Source organism: Strigops habroptila, chromosome 14, assembly GCF_004027225.2.
Source record: "Strigops habroptila isolate Jane chromosome 14, bStrHab1.2.pri, whole genome shotgun sequence".
In the NCBI taxonomy this organism is placed as follows: Eukaryota; Metazoa; Chordata; class Aves; order Psittaciformes; family Psittacidae; genus Strigops; species Strigops habroptila.
Genome location: NC_044290.2, coordinates 8717819 through 8734216, shown reverse-complemented (window position 1 = coordinate 8734216; position 16398 = coordinate 8717819). Strand labels below are relative to the sequence as shown.

General features: G+C 45.5%; 1 protein-coding gene across 1 annotated transcript; it reads left to right on the top strand.

Moving 5' to 3' along the window:
• The first annotated feature begins 93 nt into the window (after window positions 1-93).
• On the top strand, window positions 94-15604 carry CRLF3 (cytokine receptor like factor 3). Its single transcript, XM_030506161.1, has 8 exons — window positions 94-380; window positions 2837-3044; window positions 4862-4949; window positions 5409-5586; window positions 7092-7314; window positions 7997-8129; window positions 12116-12228; window positions 12543-15604. The coding sequence occupies exons 1-8, from the start codon at window positions 174-176 to the stop codon at window positions 12794-12796; spliced, it is 1404 nt and encodes a 467-aa protein (XP_030362021.1). The 5' UTR covers window positions 94-173; the 3' UTR covers window positions 12797-15604.
• Window positions 15605-16398: the final 794 nt, after the last annotated feature.

Below are 16398 nucleotides of genomic sequence, written 5' to 3'. Positions count from 1 at the left end.
CGCGAAGAGGGACACGCTTTGTGGCGCCGCGCTGAGGCCGCCCCGCGCTCTGTGGGAGCGCGCGCCCCGTCCGCCGCCATGTCACCCGCGGCGCCCCCCAGGCCGGTGCCGCCGCCCGCTCCGCCGGCTCCCCGCCGCGCTTCCCGCTCCGCCCCGCGGGGCACGGCGCCCGGATGTGCGGCCCTTCCGGGGGCGAGGCCCGCCCGCCGCCCCGCCCCGCCCCGCGGGGTGCCTCGCCGCCGCGGCTGCCCATGGAGGCCGACGCGGAGACCGAGGTGCGGTTCCTCTTGCAGGAGGCTCGGGAAAGCATCGAGGCGGCGCGGAGCTACCGGCGGGAGCTGGAGCAGCGGCTGCGGGGGCTGCACCAGGCGCGGAAGCAGGTAGGGAGGCGAGACGGGACAGGACGGGGCTGCCCGGGTGGTGCTCACCGCCTGCCCCGCGGGGCGGCGGGCCGGGGGTGGCCGCGGTCAGTGAGCGTGCCCCGGGCAGCGGCGGGGCCGCTTCGCACCCGGGGCCGTGCTTATCTGTGTCTGCAGGGTGCCGCAGCTCGGCTCGGCCGTGCAGGGAAGGAGGAGGGCGGGGACCGGGGCGGGCGGTGCTGCCGGGGCTCGGTGGGTGCCGGTGGCGGAGGGAGGACGCGGGGATGGGCAGATGCAGAAAGTGTCGGGGAGAAACGGGTGCGTCTGTTACTGAGCAGAGCCTGGCTTTCGGGGATCACAGGGAGGCGTCCTAGGCAAGAATAAAGGTGTCCGAAGGAACTATGTTTTCTAAAGCAGTTGGGATGCTAGGTCGTATTTTATAGGGAGCTCCCTGCCTGTCTTATTCCCTCACATCTAAAGGACACCCATCTAGGCAAGTTGCTCTAGTTGGTCACTATCCTGAACTCTGCTGTCCCCATGCACCAAATCCCGTGGGTCACGTACTCTGTGGGTCACATCCAAGTGTTGCCAGCATTCCAGGTTAGCTGGTTTTTCTGCAGCTGTGCACTGGAGCCACAGGAGGGTTTCCATTGGGGCTGGTAACCCACACCCCCCACACCATGCTGGAGATGTGTGGTGAGATAGGCAGCTGTGGGTAAGGAGATTGCAGGGAGCCACTGAAGAGCTGGCTTCTCTGCTGAGGCATTCTCTAAGGGTTTTTTGCAGACTAGAGCCAATGCTTTACCATCTTCGGTTCAATTCTGCAAGGGATAAATAAAAAGAACCCAAAACTAAACTCAAAAGATGTATTTGTGGTGACCTGATAATTTTTCTGAAGCAGATTCCATTAGCATAGAGATCTGCTATAAATCTGCGAGGGTAGTGTCCTGCTGCTGAGTGAATGTGGGCGATCACTGCACAGCTAATTAGTCATCTTGGAAACCACAAGCTACTTAAGAAAATGAATTGTTCATGACTGTCTTTAATCCAAACCTTGTCATCTCAGAGTGTTTCCTGATAACTCCGAACGCACTGGGACGGAGCCAGTTTGCCTCTGCAGTGCCTGGGAGTGCTTAGTGAGCTTACCTTGCTTTCCTTTTCCTCTCTGGCGGAATTGCTTTGCTCGTGTGCATGTTTCTGTTTTCCCTCTTCCTATCTTCAGGACCACGTGCTGTTTTGTCTGCGGAGAATCAGCCAGGCAACACACATCCAAGAATTCCCTGTGTGCAGAAGTGCTGGATGTCCTTGACTGGGGTTCAGATAGTGGAAGCTTTATTATTTGGGGGCTGGTGGGCTGATGTAATAGGAAAGGCGGCAAACCTCACACTGCTCTCTGTGCTCAGGGGCTTGCGTTTCCTCTTCTTTGTAGCCAGTGCTATCTGTGAGGCTGACTTGTTGAATTTGTGTGTGCATGCAGTGGAGGTAATGGGCTTAGAGAAGTGCCTGTTCTGTCTTCCTCCACCCCACCCCTTCACGAAGCTAAATACTTCCTTTTTTTCCTAAGAGCTGAAATAACAAGAGAAGGGAAACCGAGCTGTGTGGCAGCTACGGCGCTTCATGAATATTACTTGAAGAGGAAATCTGTTTTACCTAACCAGAGAACTTCCTGTGTTGGTTGTCTGTACTTCTAAAGAGCTAGAAATTACGTGTAAGGCCGTGTGCATGTTGCAGCATTTCCTTGTGTGTGTGGCTTAGAAGAGTTGTTCGCTGGGAGATGTTTACTTCTGGCTTTTGCATCTTTAGCTCAGGGGTGTTCACATGCGTTCTCTTCCCTAAAAGTCAGATTCAGCAAGTTTGCAACCATTTTAATAAGCACTTGTAGAACCTTCTGTGGTCTGGCTCTTCCCAAATCAAAGCAGCCTCGCTGTGCACCCTGCCCTGTAACCCTGGAGCACAGACAAATCGAAGGTGGCTATTTGGAAAAGAAAATGTAAAGAAAGCAGTTTACAAGGATTAAAAAAATCCAGTAAAGTGACAGGACCTGAAAATGTGCTTCTCTGTAGTCTTCTAAAAGCCTGATATTATCATCTTCCCAATGAGGATTACCTGTGTATGGTAGCAGAGTGGGTTTTGAACAGGATTGCAGCAGTTTTGGAGGGTGGGAGGTGAAGACCTGCAGAGCATTTGGACTTTTCTGACAAGAAGAATTGCTTGACTGAAGTACACGTAACCCAGTTTGTATTTGGCTTAGTTAATACGCTCTTCCCCTTGTCCAGGCTAGTTTCTTTGCCTCCTTCCCTGCTATACATGTACTAAAAATGGCTACATTAGTTTAACTGCCAATGGTCCTTTTTTTAAGCTGACTCCACACACAGCTTTTCTCCCGCAGACGCAGATGAGGTGGTTCAGAAAAATAAAAGATGTGCATGGCCTTTGCCTCTATCCTGAATCCTTCTTTCCTGTTAACCTGAATTTAGATCAGAGAAAGCGCAACATTGACCAGAGATGTACTTGAGCAACATTTTAATGACTTGAAAGGGACCCTGAAGAAGCTCTTGGATGAGCGACTGATGTCCCTGCTGCAGGAAGTGGATGCTATAGAACAAGAGAGCATCAAACCCTTGGATGAATGCCAGAAGCTAATAGAGCACGGGGTCAGTACGGCTGATGATCTGCTCCGGGAAGGTAAGGCAGGATCTGAGACTAAGTCTTGGCTTTACCTTCCAGTGTGTGTGTCAAAGTCTGGAATATCCCTGTTATGATGAGCATGTTTGGCTCATTTTGGACTTCCCTCAACCAAATGTTAAGAAAAAGTTGAAGTTGGGTAGATGTAGTGAAGAGCTGTTCAGTATTATCTCCTACAAATCCATGTTTTTATATTCCACTCTGATCTTAGGGTGTACATATGTCAGTGTAGCTTCTCCTTAAGGGCGGGAAGTACCTCCTTTGGAAATGTCTCACTGAGACAGAGATGTTCCGTACCCCTTCGCACTAGAAAGAGGATTATGTCCAGCTACCTTGAAAAGAAAAAAATACATCTCTGGTACCATAATAACAACATTTCTCTGTTGATTGAATAAAGTTATTTGTGTCTTAGTGAAATAGCAGCTGAAGTAAAGCAGTAAAGCAGTTATCTTCCCTGCTAAGTGTGATTATGTTCACTGTTGATGGGGAACATGAGGGATGAAATGGCCACTGTATGGGCAAAAATCTCCAGAAAGTCTGGGGATGAGGCAGACAAAAATGGACATGTGGAATGTTACTGTAAAGGCCAGTTTGTGCCCTACTGATGCTAAATACCTAGCCAGAAAAGAATGTCACTCTTGCCTGTTTTCCCCACACTGGAGAACCTACTGAGAGCATGTCTGAGCCATGAGTATGTTGGCAGTTTCCTTGCATTGTTCTCATGTCTCAACTTTAACTTTCTTTCAACATGATCTCAGTTTTGTGAACTAAAGTGCATTGAGCAGTCTCCCACGAGTAGGAAATGTACCAGCTTCCACTCAGACGTGGGCTCTGTCCTGGAAGAGTGGGCTGGGGGAGCTCTGTGCTCCTGCCCGCTGCAGTGGTGGCAGTATTGAAGAATTATTTGTTGGGTTTTTTGCCTCTGGGACAGCTGATAGTCAGCTTGCTCTTCTTTTAAATGTCAAGTTACTGAATCACAGGGTGTTTGCCTGTGTTTTGTACGAGTTTCTATCAGATCTCATGAGAACCTGAGTAGCTGTGCACTTGTATCTCACGGGTCACCGTTCCCTCTGCAGCAGTAGTGTTGCCAAGTCATCAAACTGAGCAGGCGTTGCATCTGAGTCAGAGAGGAGTTAAACCTCTGTGGTTATTAAACCTCCTGCTGCCAATTATGACGTTTGCTTTTCTTTAGAGATCTGTAACATTTGTAATCCCCCATTTGGAAAAGGACTGAGCTTGCTTATGTTGTAAATTACCATAAAGTCATCAGATAGCAGAACACAGCACACATCTCTGTAAGCTGAAGTGTGGGACACTACTTTATATGGAAAGCTTATGAAAAGATTTAGATTCATCTCCACACTTCAATGCATGGATTCTGTCCTTCATTCTGACAGTAGTCACATTTAAATTGTAGCAAACAGAACAATGCTTGAAATGATTTTTTGCTTTTAAGCTCCTGCTGTTTTATTTTCTGATGGGTGAAGGTGCTTTGCTTTTTTCTTCCTTTAAAGCAGGTGGAGGAGGGGATTGATAATCCTCCTTTCTGGCATCTGACCCCAGTTCTGCTACTGTGCGAGACCTGAGGCAAATTATCACATCTGTTACGGGTGTGTCTACAGGAAGCTTTGAGAGCTTCAAAAGTTGCTGGATAGGCTTTATATTGTTAACTATAATTGTGTTTTCTAGCTTAGAGTCTAACAGAAGTGCTGAGAATGCTTCATGTGTAATTGGTTGTTCGTGTCAGAACTGGTTACTCTTTGAAGCAAAGAATGCCTGTCTTGGACGTTGTCTCATTAGGAATATTTTTATTGCAGGAGAGAGTGCAGTCCATGGAGATGTGGGACAGCAGAATGAGAAACTTTGCATCTTTACAAAAAAAGCTTTACATATTCAGCTAGATAGGTAAGATACTGACACACTGAGGTGATCTGAGGCAGAGGCACATGTGCCCTTCTTGTGCCCATGGTCTTTCCTCCTTTGAAACAAAAGCCTTCCGCTTCGTTGCCTTAAAAGATTCGTTTGAGGTGTTACTGTCCTGTTTGTTTCCTACACTTTGATGGGGCTGGCAGTCACAGAACGGAGTAGTTTTCAACCTCCATATGTTCTGTAGAAATATAGGCTGTTTATTTGTGAATGATGAAACCACTCCTTGTGGAACAGCCTGTATTTCAGAGTATTTACTGAGAAACAGTCTGGTTAGGGCTGAAACACAATGTTTTCTGAGTCTTTTAAGTTTGAAATGCACATGCCAATTTCTGCAGCTGTTCTCTCTTTGCAAATTTGCACAGACTCAACTGTATGGATGAAATATGAATTTGTAGAAGCAAGCCCCTTCCATTACAACAAACTTTCCTTTCTCAGCTTACCAGAAGTGCCCTCCTTGGTTGATGTGCCTTGTTTATCTGCCCAGTTGGATGACTGCCTTCTTACTATATTGAAAAATCAAATATTCAGGCATGGAACTGTGGCATCTCGCCCGCCTGTACAGCTGGAGGAATTTGTTGAGAAGCCTGGAGGTATTTTAGTCCGATGGTGTAAGGTGGGTAAAATATCCTGAGTGAAAATCAGTCAGAATTCAGTTTTGTTGAAAGATGCTGAAAAAGCCACTTTGATTCTGGATTCTCTACTGCCTTCAAAGGAATAATCCACTTCAGTGTGTAGTTAGAAGCTTTAGAAGAGATTTTTAAGGTGATGGCCTCATTTAAAGGCAGGGTAACCTAGTGATGCTGTGGTTGGCACTGGGATTTGTGCCTACTTGGCAGGGACGCTGATGTGTGAGACTCTTGCTGTTGGGCTCTCCCTGCTCCCATCTGCAGGCAGAAGGGGCTGACACACCAGCGCACCTCTCCCTTGCAGTCTGCTTCCCTGAGTGTGGAAAGTCAGGAGGGGCAGCTGAAAGCACTGCTGCCCCTGCTTCCCAGGCTTAAGCAAGTGCCAGCTACTGGACAAGCAGGAAGGGACTCCTTCGTATACCCTTCCCACTAAACAAACACCAGGGTGTGATCTGTCTGTGATGATGATGTACAAACAAGGCCAAGAAATCCTGGTGTGTGTGTTTGACAGGTGATTCACAAGTAGCCATTTGTGCTGTGGAAGCGAGTGGTTTGTCTGGGTGGCAATAACAGCCAAACACACTCAGTGAGACTGAACTTCATTTGCTGAGGCGATGCTGTTGTTCCCTTTGAAGATTTTAGCAGACCCAGGATAAGGCTGGGCCTGTCCTGTTATGTTTTTACCCCTACACACATTTGTGATTTTAGGGAGATGCAGTGGATAGAAAGAGAAAATATTTGAATACTGGCATTAGCTAGTCAAGTAACATTTCTCTTCAACACCCAAAACCTATTTTTTGGTAAATCACTGCTGTGCTTTGATGTGGTTTAGTTGTTGTTGGACAGCTCTGCGGCCCTTGGCAGCATTATACAAACTTTTTCTAGCAACAGCCAGCTGTTGGTCAGCCACCCTTACCTGGTGAAGGATGCGGACTCAGACTGTAAAACCATAGGCACTGTTGTCACATGTGGTCTGATTTTCTGTGCTCTAGAGGAGTTCCCTGAAGTTGGTCATGTTCATGGAAGAGTAGAGCTGTGGAGGGTTGTTTTTTTGGGGGGGAGGGTATGGGAATGATAATCTCTTTTGACTTAAAGATACCAAAGAATTGGAAATGATTCCTTGGAACAGTTTATGAAGGATAAGTGGGTTTCCCTTGCTGTTAAAAACTGGCACTGAATTTCTTCTGCAGATTTGTCTTCAGCTTTTGGCTGAAGGATCTTGTTAGATCTCTGCTAGATTGAAAAGCCTTCTGTTAAATGTTACTTCTTTAGATACTTTTAAACTGTAATTGAATAATTCTTACAGTTCTTTTTGTATTAGTTGGTTCAGACTGATTTTAATGTCTATAAGACATGCTTTCTGCTCTTTAATACTTTGTGACTCTGAATTGCCTTTGATGGCAGCCTGCAGCACTAGCCTAACGTGTGCCACTTCAGGGGCAAAAGGAAAGAAAAGAGGGGTCCTTTATTAATGCAATAAATGTTTCTGTAGGTGGATGAGGACTTTATACCACAAGATTACCGACTGCAGTATCGGAAGGGTACTGCCAGTCACTTTGAAGATGTGTATGTTGGCTCGGAGACGGAGTTCGTGGTGCTGCACATCGACCCCAATGTTGATTACCAGTTCAGAGTCTGTGCCCGAAGAGATGGGCGGCAGGAGTGGAGCCCCTGGAGTGTTCCTCAGATCGGCTCTACCACGCTAGTGCCCCACGGTACCGTTTCCTTGCTGTCCATCTTCATCTTAAGCCTGTCTCATCAGTGCAGCACTCCTAAAGCTCTGTAGCTGAATGACTTCTGGAGCTGCTTTTTGTATGATGATGGGGTGTCCTTAGTGTGTGTGTGTGTAAGGTATGAAGAACTATCCTTTTATCCTACCATTTAGCCTTTGCTTCCTAGTGTGAGGGATAGGTAGTGAGCCTTTCCAGCAGGTAGCTCATTGCTTAGCCTTGGAAAGCATCAATGAGCCAGAAGCAAAACATTTTTTTCCTTCTCCCTCATCCCTACCTAAGCATGTTTTGGTGACTACAGTCTCAAAACAAGCTTTTGTCTTGGAGAGAGAAACACCTACATTTTCTCTTCACTTGCAAATTCGGGCAGTGGGTAATGAAGGTTTTCCTTTGCCTACAATATGGCTTCAGGGGTTGCAGCAAAGTGAAATTCTGCTGAGCTCTGTGAGCTGGGAAATACTTTCTGTGTTTGCAAATCATTTGAAAAAGAAATCTCTCTCTCAGAGATGGCAAAACCAGCCCCTCTTCTTACCACAGCTTAAGCTTTGTATTGAGGTAAACTGAGTGGACGTTGTGACTGACTGGATTCTGCACAGGCAGTAGTGAGTTGAGTTGAGGTTCGTGCTTCTCATGCCTTTATTTTTTTCCCCTGTTTTCTCCTTTGAAGAATGGACAACTGGTTTGGAGGGATACAGCTTGAGTAGTCGGAGAAACATCGCACTTCGAAATGATTCCCAGTCCTGCGGTGTGCTCTACTCCAAGGCTCCCACGTATTTCTGCGGGCAAACGTTAACATTCAGGCAAGTACTCTCTGGGGAGCTGTTGTCTGGTGCATCTCCTGTGGGCTGTTACATCTGAAGTGTGTGTAAACCTGAGTCATGGTGTGTGTTTGAGTTTTATATCAGCTCAGCCCCACTCAAGGTAGTGTGTCTACATGAAGTCTGAACTTCCCTCTCTTTGTGATACTTCCTGGCTCTTTAGGAAAACACCTGATGTTTTTGTAGGACCTGCAGCTACCTAAAACAGCAACAAGTGAACTCCCAAGGGATGGTAAAATACGGCCTATGCTGAGCAAGTCTGTGGAATGTTGAACTTCCTTGAGTTTTGAAGCAGCTGTTACTGGCTGGTCAGATGTCAGTGGAGGTTTGCCACTGGTTCTTCTTAACCTTGTGTCAGTGAGTGCTTTCCTTCCCAGGCTGTCCACAAGCTCTGAAGACTTTGAACTTTAAAACATTATATGTGGTGTTGGGACAGGCAAGGATGACAGGCTTGCACTGAATTCTTTAACGTCTGAACTAAACAGTGCTCATCAGACTACTGCTTGAATCTGGGATTACAATATCCTGAGTGGAAAAGGGATCCTGTGAAATTCAATTTGACACAGAATGTGATTAAAAACCTCAGCAGCTTTGCTGCCTCCGTTGATGCTGTTTAACGGGGTATGAGGAATGTCCTTGTGGATATGTTAGTTGTAATTACAGACCTCAGAGCCTCTGAAGCTCTATCCCATCTTTCCCTGGTTAAATAAAACTACTTGTACAGTAGGCAACCCTCAGGCAATTTAAGGGGGCTGTTAATGATATTTTTGTGACTTATTCCATGGTGGTTTATTTCTCCCTCCCTGGTAATGAATTATCTTAACTTTAGATGGTTGTAGTATGAGGGTATATTCAGTTGCCCTGTTTGAGACGGGATAAAAGGATCTAAAGTTTTTATTTGAAATCTGTTGCTGGATTTAACATCTCTTGGCTCAGAAATGCCTGTGAAATTAAAGGCAGAACTTTGAGGTTTCCCTTGGTTCTGTTTCAGACTGATGCCTTTTATCTTTTTTTATTGGTAGCACATGTAAATCTTCTGCTGTGCATTTTGGTAACGTGGACTCCTCTCCAAGAGGAGATTGTTTCAGGATGGCAGAGCACTGACAAGCACATGTCCACAAGAACTATAATGACACGATCTTAAGACTGAAGACGACCTCAAGTATCGGTTGTGTTCCTCGTCCAAGAGTAGCTTCTTGTTTGCAAGTGTGTGAGATTTTCCACTGCAGGGAGCTGTAGTACTTGGTGGTTGGCTTTCTCCATCTGTTGAAACAAAAGTGTATTCGCAGGGGGGGGTATGTGGCTTGCAGAGCAAAGCAAGCAAGCAAGGTTCACGTTACAGATGTTTGTAAAGCAGCTTTGTCTTCTTGTGTGATCAGTGAAAAGTGAAGCTGTGGTAAACACAATGCTTTGTATCTGCTCTTTAAAGATAGACTGCTTCAGTTGTCCTCTGAGGGTGAGGCATTTGGACAAGTTGTAGGAAAACATCATTGCTTCAAGTCAAGGCTCATCGTGTTTCTTTGCAGCCTTCAGGGAGCTGCCCTTAGGAAAGGGAATGTTTCTCCACAGTGACCTGCTCTGCTCTCTCGGAAGCTTTTGCTTGCAGTGGGGAATGATGCTCATTCTGGCCAGGCTGGTGGCTGGGATCATGCAGCAGAAGCCCTATGAAGATCACGCTGACTTTGTCAGGAACCCACCACAGCTCTGCTGAGAGCTAATGCAAAGAAAGTGTGTGTGTGATCACCTACATATTTACTTCTCTGTGCCCTGAGACAAATGGAAACTGGTGGTGGTTGAACTGGTTCAGTGTCTGTGTGCTGCAGTGGCAGAGGCAAGGTTTTGCTCTGCAGCATGGGAAGTGGTGAGAAGGGATTTGAGCAGTGTTGTGTTCCCCTGAGCATTGTTCTCCCACGTAGTCTGTGGGATTTAAAAAGTTTTAAGTCCCAGGGATCATAACTTGGTTAATGTGATAGGAAAAAAACAGCCTCATAAAGTAAAGCTTAGGAGATTGTGCAGTGATATTCTGCTGTACTTGGGCTCTTTGTCTTGGGCTGGTTATTAATTGCTGAAAAATCAAAACCTAGGAAGGAAAGGAATGGTGGTCTATGCCAGATCCTTGTCCTCGTCCCTATGCATGTGAGAGGAGGAATTACAACTTGGCTGTTGTCTTACGCACTCAGGTTTTGCTTCCTCTTGGTGGTGTCAGGAAGGTTTGGCTCTTTCCTACTCAGCATTAGTATGCAGCCCAGTCTGCTCCCTGGGAGGGCAGGCCCGATGCTGGGAGGCCTGGATGTGAGGAATAGAGAAGTGCATGATAAAAGCATGGCCTCAGCCTGGGTCCAGCATGGGTGCCATTGAGAGCACTGCACCTAGAACCTGGGCTGACTCCCTGGTAAAAGTTCCCACTCTGCTGTAACACTGCTCCTCCTCAGTGCATTTGCTGTCCTCTTACTTGGTTGATGTTTTCTTTCTTCCTACTGCTGGTGGCCCAGTCACCTTGACAGTGCTCTGCTAAAGGGTATATATAAACTAACAAGTAAGTGGATACAGATTGACATGACAGAATTCGTACTTTTTAATGGGTTTATATTATGCATTTTTGGTCATTCTTGTGACTGTACAAACACTTATTTCCAATCCAAAACGCAAGAAAGGCTCCTTTAACTAGGGATGGAATGAATTAATGTTCATGTTAGGCACAAAGTTTACAGATCAATAGCTGCTTATAAAGCTTAACCAGTAACTGAGGCAGAGTTTAAAATCTAGAGTAAAGTATCAAAATGAATTTGAAATCTCATTTAAAGTTGTTTTGGGCAGACACTGTGGATCACTTCCAAAGTAAAAGCTTCTTGGATTTTTCTTTTCCCCACTGCTTTTCAGTACAAGGCTTTTGCTATCCCAGCGACGCTCCCAGGGGACTGAAAAACCTAATGGAGTGCAAAAGTAAAACATGGTTCCAATTTTATCTTCCCTGTTCGTCTTGAGTTAACCCATTGTGTCCCAGTCTGCTGCCCAGTTTCATTTCCAGCTCTTAAAAGCTTCTGCTGAAGTTTTTGTTGTTTGGCAACAACCACATATCGGTGCTGTTCTATCTCAAGCTGTAATGGAATAACCGCTGGTTTACTATCTAGAAAAGACCATCTGAGTTTCCTGAGTCACTCAGGCTCTCTGCTATGATTTAGCACCTTTGAGAGACAGCAGTACAAGAAAAATGGCTAAAGTACAGCAGAGCCTGTTAGCGTACAAAGTGCAGCCCTGCTCCGCTGCGAGGGCCCAAAGGGAACTGCATCCCAGGTCCCTTGCACAACTTCTGTTCAGACATCCTTTCCCAGGACCAAAATCCTAAATGCAGCTGAGCAGAAGCCAGACTTGTAAATGCTCTTCTAGACATTGGTTTTAACGCAGAGTTGTCCCATTTTTATTATTTAAAAACCCACAAAACCCCATGTCCCCAAACCCAATAACCCACCACCAGCAGAACACATCAGCCTTCCACCCCACCCCTTTGCAGCAGAATACAGCAGGGCTCAAACCCCCTGTATCAGTCACACTTTTTAAATACCTGCTGAAGCCACAGCTGTCTTACCATAGTACATGATGCTGAGCAGTAACCTGGTGCAGATGATGGTAGATTGCAGGTTTGTGCATATTGGTTGTTCCAGACAACTGGAAATTGTTCCAAAAGACTAAGCTGTGACAGTGGAGAGTTTTTTAAATAGCAATGAAGGTTTGTAGGAAGCAGATTCATGTTTTATACAGATTCATAGCAAAGAGTGTTGCTCAATGGAGCTGTTGGTAGGACTTCAGTAGGACCAGATTCAACAGGGATCTCCCCAAAAGAGCGGGTGAGTCTGCTGAAAGCCCTGAGCACAGCACAGAGCTCTGGTGTGACAGGCTCTGACTGTCTGGATTTCATTGTATGTTTTGATTTAAAGCTTCAGGGTTTGACTTGACTTTTTGCTTGGTAGAATTGAAACTGTGGGACAGCCAGACAGACGAGACAGCCTGGGAGTGTGCGTGGAGCAGCAGAATGGCTGCGATTCCTTGCAGCGGGATAAAGCCGTGTGCATTAGCACAAATGGTGAGTGAATCCCGTAACTGAAGAATGTGGTACTTTGTATTTCCCCAGTCCAATAGCCCCTGGTTTTTTACATCCCTGGATCACATACAAGCAACTTCATCCAGCTTTTATGTACATACTGCTTGTGCAGTTAAAATCTTTGGTGAGATCATGGATCAACTTTTCCTGCTTGCAGTTACTGCAACCTGTTTGATGTGACAAAAAGGAATGGGGCAGGGTTGCTTTCCTTTCCTGCAAAAACCAGGGAGACACAGTATTGCATGTTGGCATGTACAGAAAGTGAGCAATAACATTTGCTATCTGGACTGTTTCAGGGGCAGTGTTTGTAAACGGAAAAGAGATGACAAACCAACTGCCTGCTGTTACTTCTGGATCGACGGTGACGTTTGACATGGAAGTTGTGCACTTGGGGCCTTCCAGCAACGAGGGAGGAAACTTCAAGCTCCGGGTAACCATTAGCTCCAACAACAGAGAAGTGGTCTTTGACTGGGTACTTGATCAGTGCTGTGGCTCCTTGTACTTTGGATGTTCATTTTCATACCCAGGCTGGAAAGTTTTGGTGTTCTAGCAGCGAGTAAAGGGATTTTTGTTCTTGCTCTAAAGGTGTTATGTTAAAACCTGGGTTTCCAGTTGTTTGTCATCAACAAGCTGTTAACAAAACCCTGTCCTTATACTACTTGAACACCACTATATTGTACTTCCTACTGGATTCATTTAAACAAGTAATTGTGAAACATTGGATTTGTTACTCTGGAAAAAGTTAGAAACAGGCATTTGTGTAGGCAAATTAATTTAAGCAGTCCACCAGCCCTTTCCCTTTTCTCCTCCAGACTTGATTTTTGTCAGTATTTCATTGTACTCTAGTCTCAGGGTACGTGTGTTGTGTAGAATTAACTTTGCTTAATGCTGCTGTTCTGTGAAATAAGCCTGTAAACATTTAGGGGGTGAAGGGGTGGTAATGGACCAAAGTTTAATTTATACCACTCAAAACAAGCACAGTATTTAGAGCAGCAATGTCCTGCTATGCTTCCTTGTGCACAACGCTGCCTTAATTGTATGAAGGGATAGTGGGTTCCGCATGCACAGCCCTTTCTTCCACACACGGTACTGTTCATTCCTCCAGAGCAAGGACTTCTGAGCCATAATGTGTGTTTAAATATGTAGCCAGTCTGTTAATGTCTCACTTAAGTGCCTTATTCCCAGGTATTTCTTGAACTGTTGTTCACTTGGAATATATTTTTCTAGAGGAGCTCATGGTGATGCTTATGTCAGCTTGGTGTGGAAGCTTGCCTCAGACTAGACCAATACCTAGAGTAGGACAGTTATCCTTATCTGCTCTCAATGTCTTCCCTAGTTAAAGTTACCATCAGAGCAAGTCTTAGCAATTCAGTACTTAGGCATGACATGCAGATTGGCAGCTGTGATTCCTCACAGAGCCCTTCTAGGACTTGGAGACAACCTTCTTTCTATTGTCCAACAACAGAGACAGTGGAAGCGCTGTTCCGATGTGCAGGATTCCTGGAAAACTAGTGTGTGCAATAGTGCAGGTTGGTGGTCTGAGCTGCCCAAGCAAGCTGCAGTTCCTGCTGGAGATCCACCTTGGGAGGTAACAGAGATAGGTGCTGGGTATGGGCGTCTCACAGACCCCACTGTCACAGAGGTAACCTCTGACAGTCAAAATGGAGCAGATGGTGGTAATTTACTCTCTCATCCATTAGTAGGATGGGATAAGAAATTATGATTGATGAATTGACTTTCAATTCAGAAGTTACATAAAGTTATCACTATTTCCCCTAAGGAGCAACCAAGGTTTAGAATGAGCTTATCAAAGAGAGCCTATTCCTGGTCAAAAGCTAGCAGTACTACTGGATTTAAAGCCTATTTTCAAGTAACACTCACTGAGGGTCGTCTTACCTCAAGTTCAGTTAAAATTAAATCTATTTTAGCATGTTAAAATAGTAGTATTTTTATACAACGTAGACAATCAGTCTGGCCTTCAGTGTCACCACGCTGCATTAGCCCCCTACGCTAGCATAAAAAGCCTTAATTTACCTTGGATGAGCATGTCCCATACTCATGTTGTCAGTACAAACAGATCAGTCATCCTGCTGCATTTTTTCCCCAGGCACCTGTAGCAGGGCTACAAGAACTTCAGAACAGGGAGTTGGTATTTATGCCATTTACAGGAAGAAACAAGCCCTAAGTAGATCCAGACAGATGCAAAGAGCTCACACAGGGGAAAGCGAGGTTGGAACTTGCTGTAAGACATGAAGTGGGGAAGACTGGATACCTACAGGTAAAATTATCCAGTGTTAGCAACCAAAAGGCTGCAGTATTACCAGTTCTTCAAGCTTAACTATTTCACTATTGGGGAGTATCTGCTGAGCTGTGCTTTCAGTGGTAAGAGTTATCCTGTGAAGAGTATTTTCAACTACTTTTAAAATGTGGTTCTTTTCCTGTAGCCAGGATCAAACAGTACCAGTCCTGCTCAGAGAGGGGCAGGCTGGCACTCCAGCTAGCAGCCAACCTAAATCTTGCTCCACGTATTAATGCTGGTGATTTCACTTACTTCAGGTGTCAGGTACTAGTTGTAACTTAGTACTTTTACCATATGGAAGCTAAAATAGTGAATATCTACACTTGTGAGGTACCAGCGGGTCAGGTACCTTTTCATATGCTTTTGGAGGAGCATCAGACTTGATTCTGCAGGATATTTACTTGCATATTAGAAAATAAAGCTTAAGCCTTGAATTCAGGTACTTCCAGAGATGGTAACGCTGTGACAGCTTGTTCAGAATATACCTATGAAGCAGCCTGAGGTGACTGTGAGGGGCTGGAGGAGACCCCTTGTTGCTCCCCTTGGGAGCCAAGGATGGCAACAGACATAGTTCTCTGATTCAGTCTTTAGCTGTTGTGTGTTCAACAAGGGCAGCTGCCAATGGGGGTTGGTTTGGGGTTTCTATTGGGGTTTTTGTTGGGGTGTTTTGTTGTTGTTTAACATGGCACAAGCCTAGCTGTCCAAAGTGCAGGTCAGGTACTGCTCAGCCACCCCTTAGTGCTGCACCTTTTAAACCTGCCAGGGGGTGAAGAGTCTCAGGGCAAGAGACCTGAGTAATAAAGTAACAAAGTATGCAAAGAATCAGAAGAGGCTTGAATGAAAAAGGGTAAAATTCTGTCCTTCCGCAGCAGAGTTCAGCTGGACAGAAAACTTGACACTTTTTTAGTTTTCCACCTGTAGCTATTGGAGCGTTGCAAGGAGCAGAGTGCTGTGTGAAATCCAGTCCTGAAGGGTGTTCTCTCAGCTGGTGCATTCACTTACCTCAACCAAGAATTATGTGTCAAGTGAAATTTTTTTAAATAAAGTTTTATCCCTCAATGGTGTGGTCTCTGCTAAATGATTTATTGGGGTGTAAACCTGAGCATCACTGTGCTACAGCAGCATAAGGACATGGATTCTGTAGCACTGCAGCCAGAGTCAAGAGCTTCTGTCCCTCAGATGTCCCAATTACTTTGTTCCAGGCTTCCCACTTGTGCACTTCCCTTTATTTCCAGCTGCAGTTCAGCTCTTGACTGACAGTTCTTGCAGCAGTAACTCTGCTTTTTTCAAGGTTAGTTACATCTCTAAACTACTTTTCCTCAACATTCCATCACAGCTGATTTTTTTTCTCTTCACTGTTCCCATTTCCTTACTGTTGCATTAAATAGTGCAACTCTCATAAAACAGTAGTTTTTGGCCGCTATTACTGAGCAAGGAGCAGAGCTATTCAATCCCCTTCAGATCAAAATCAGTGTTGAACTAACACACAGTTGTTTTACCCACAGCCTGTTCCTTTTCTTTGGTCTCTCTTAAAAATAACTTATGAAAGCAGTAGTTTCATAAATACATCATTCATATGAAGAACTTTTCTTCATAAGGTGCCCTCTCATGGAGAGTGCACCTTCAGCTCAAACCCAGCAACCTGGGAGCAGCACTTACCAACTTCATCCAAAGCTCTTGTTTCCTCCACTGTCAATCCACACAGCATCAGATTTCTAACCAGCAGGACACCTTCACTCAAGCACTGGTCAATGATGGCACCAAACTGCTCTGCGAATTAAGAAATACTTCACTTTGAATGATGTTGCATGCTCAGAGGCAGAATCAAACTGCTGGGGTGGGGGGGATGGTTT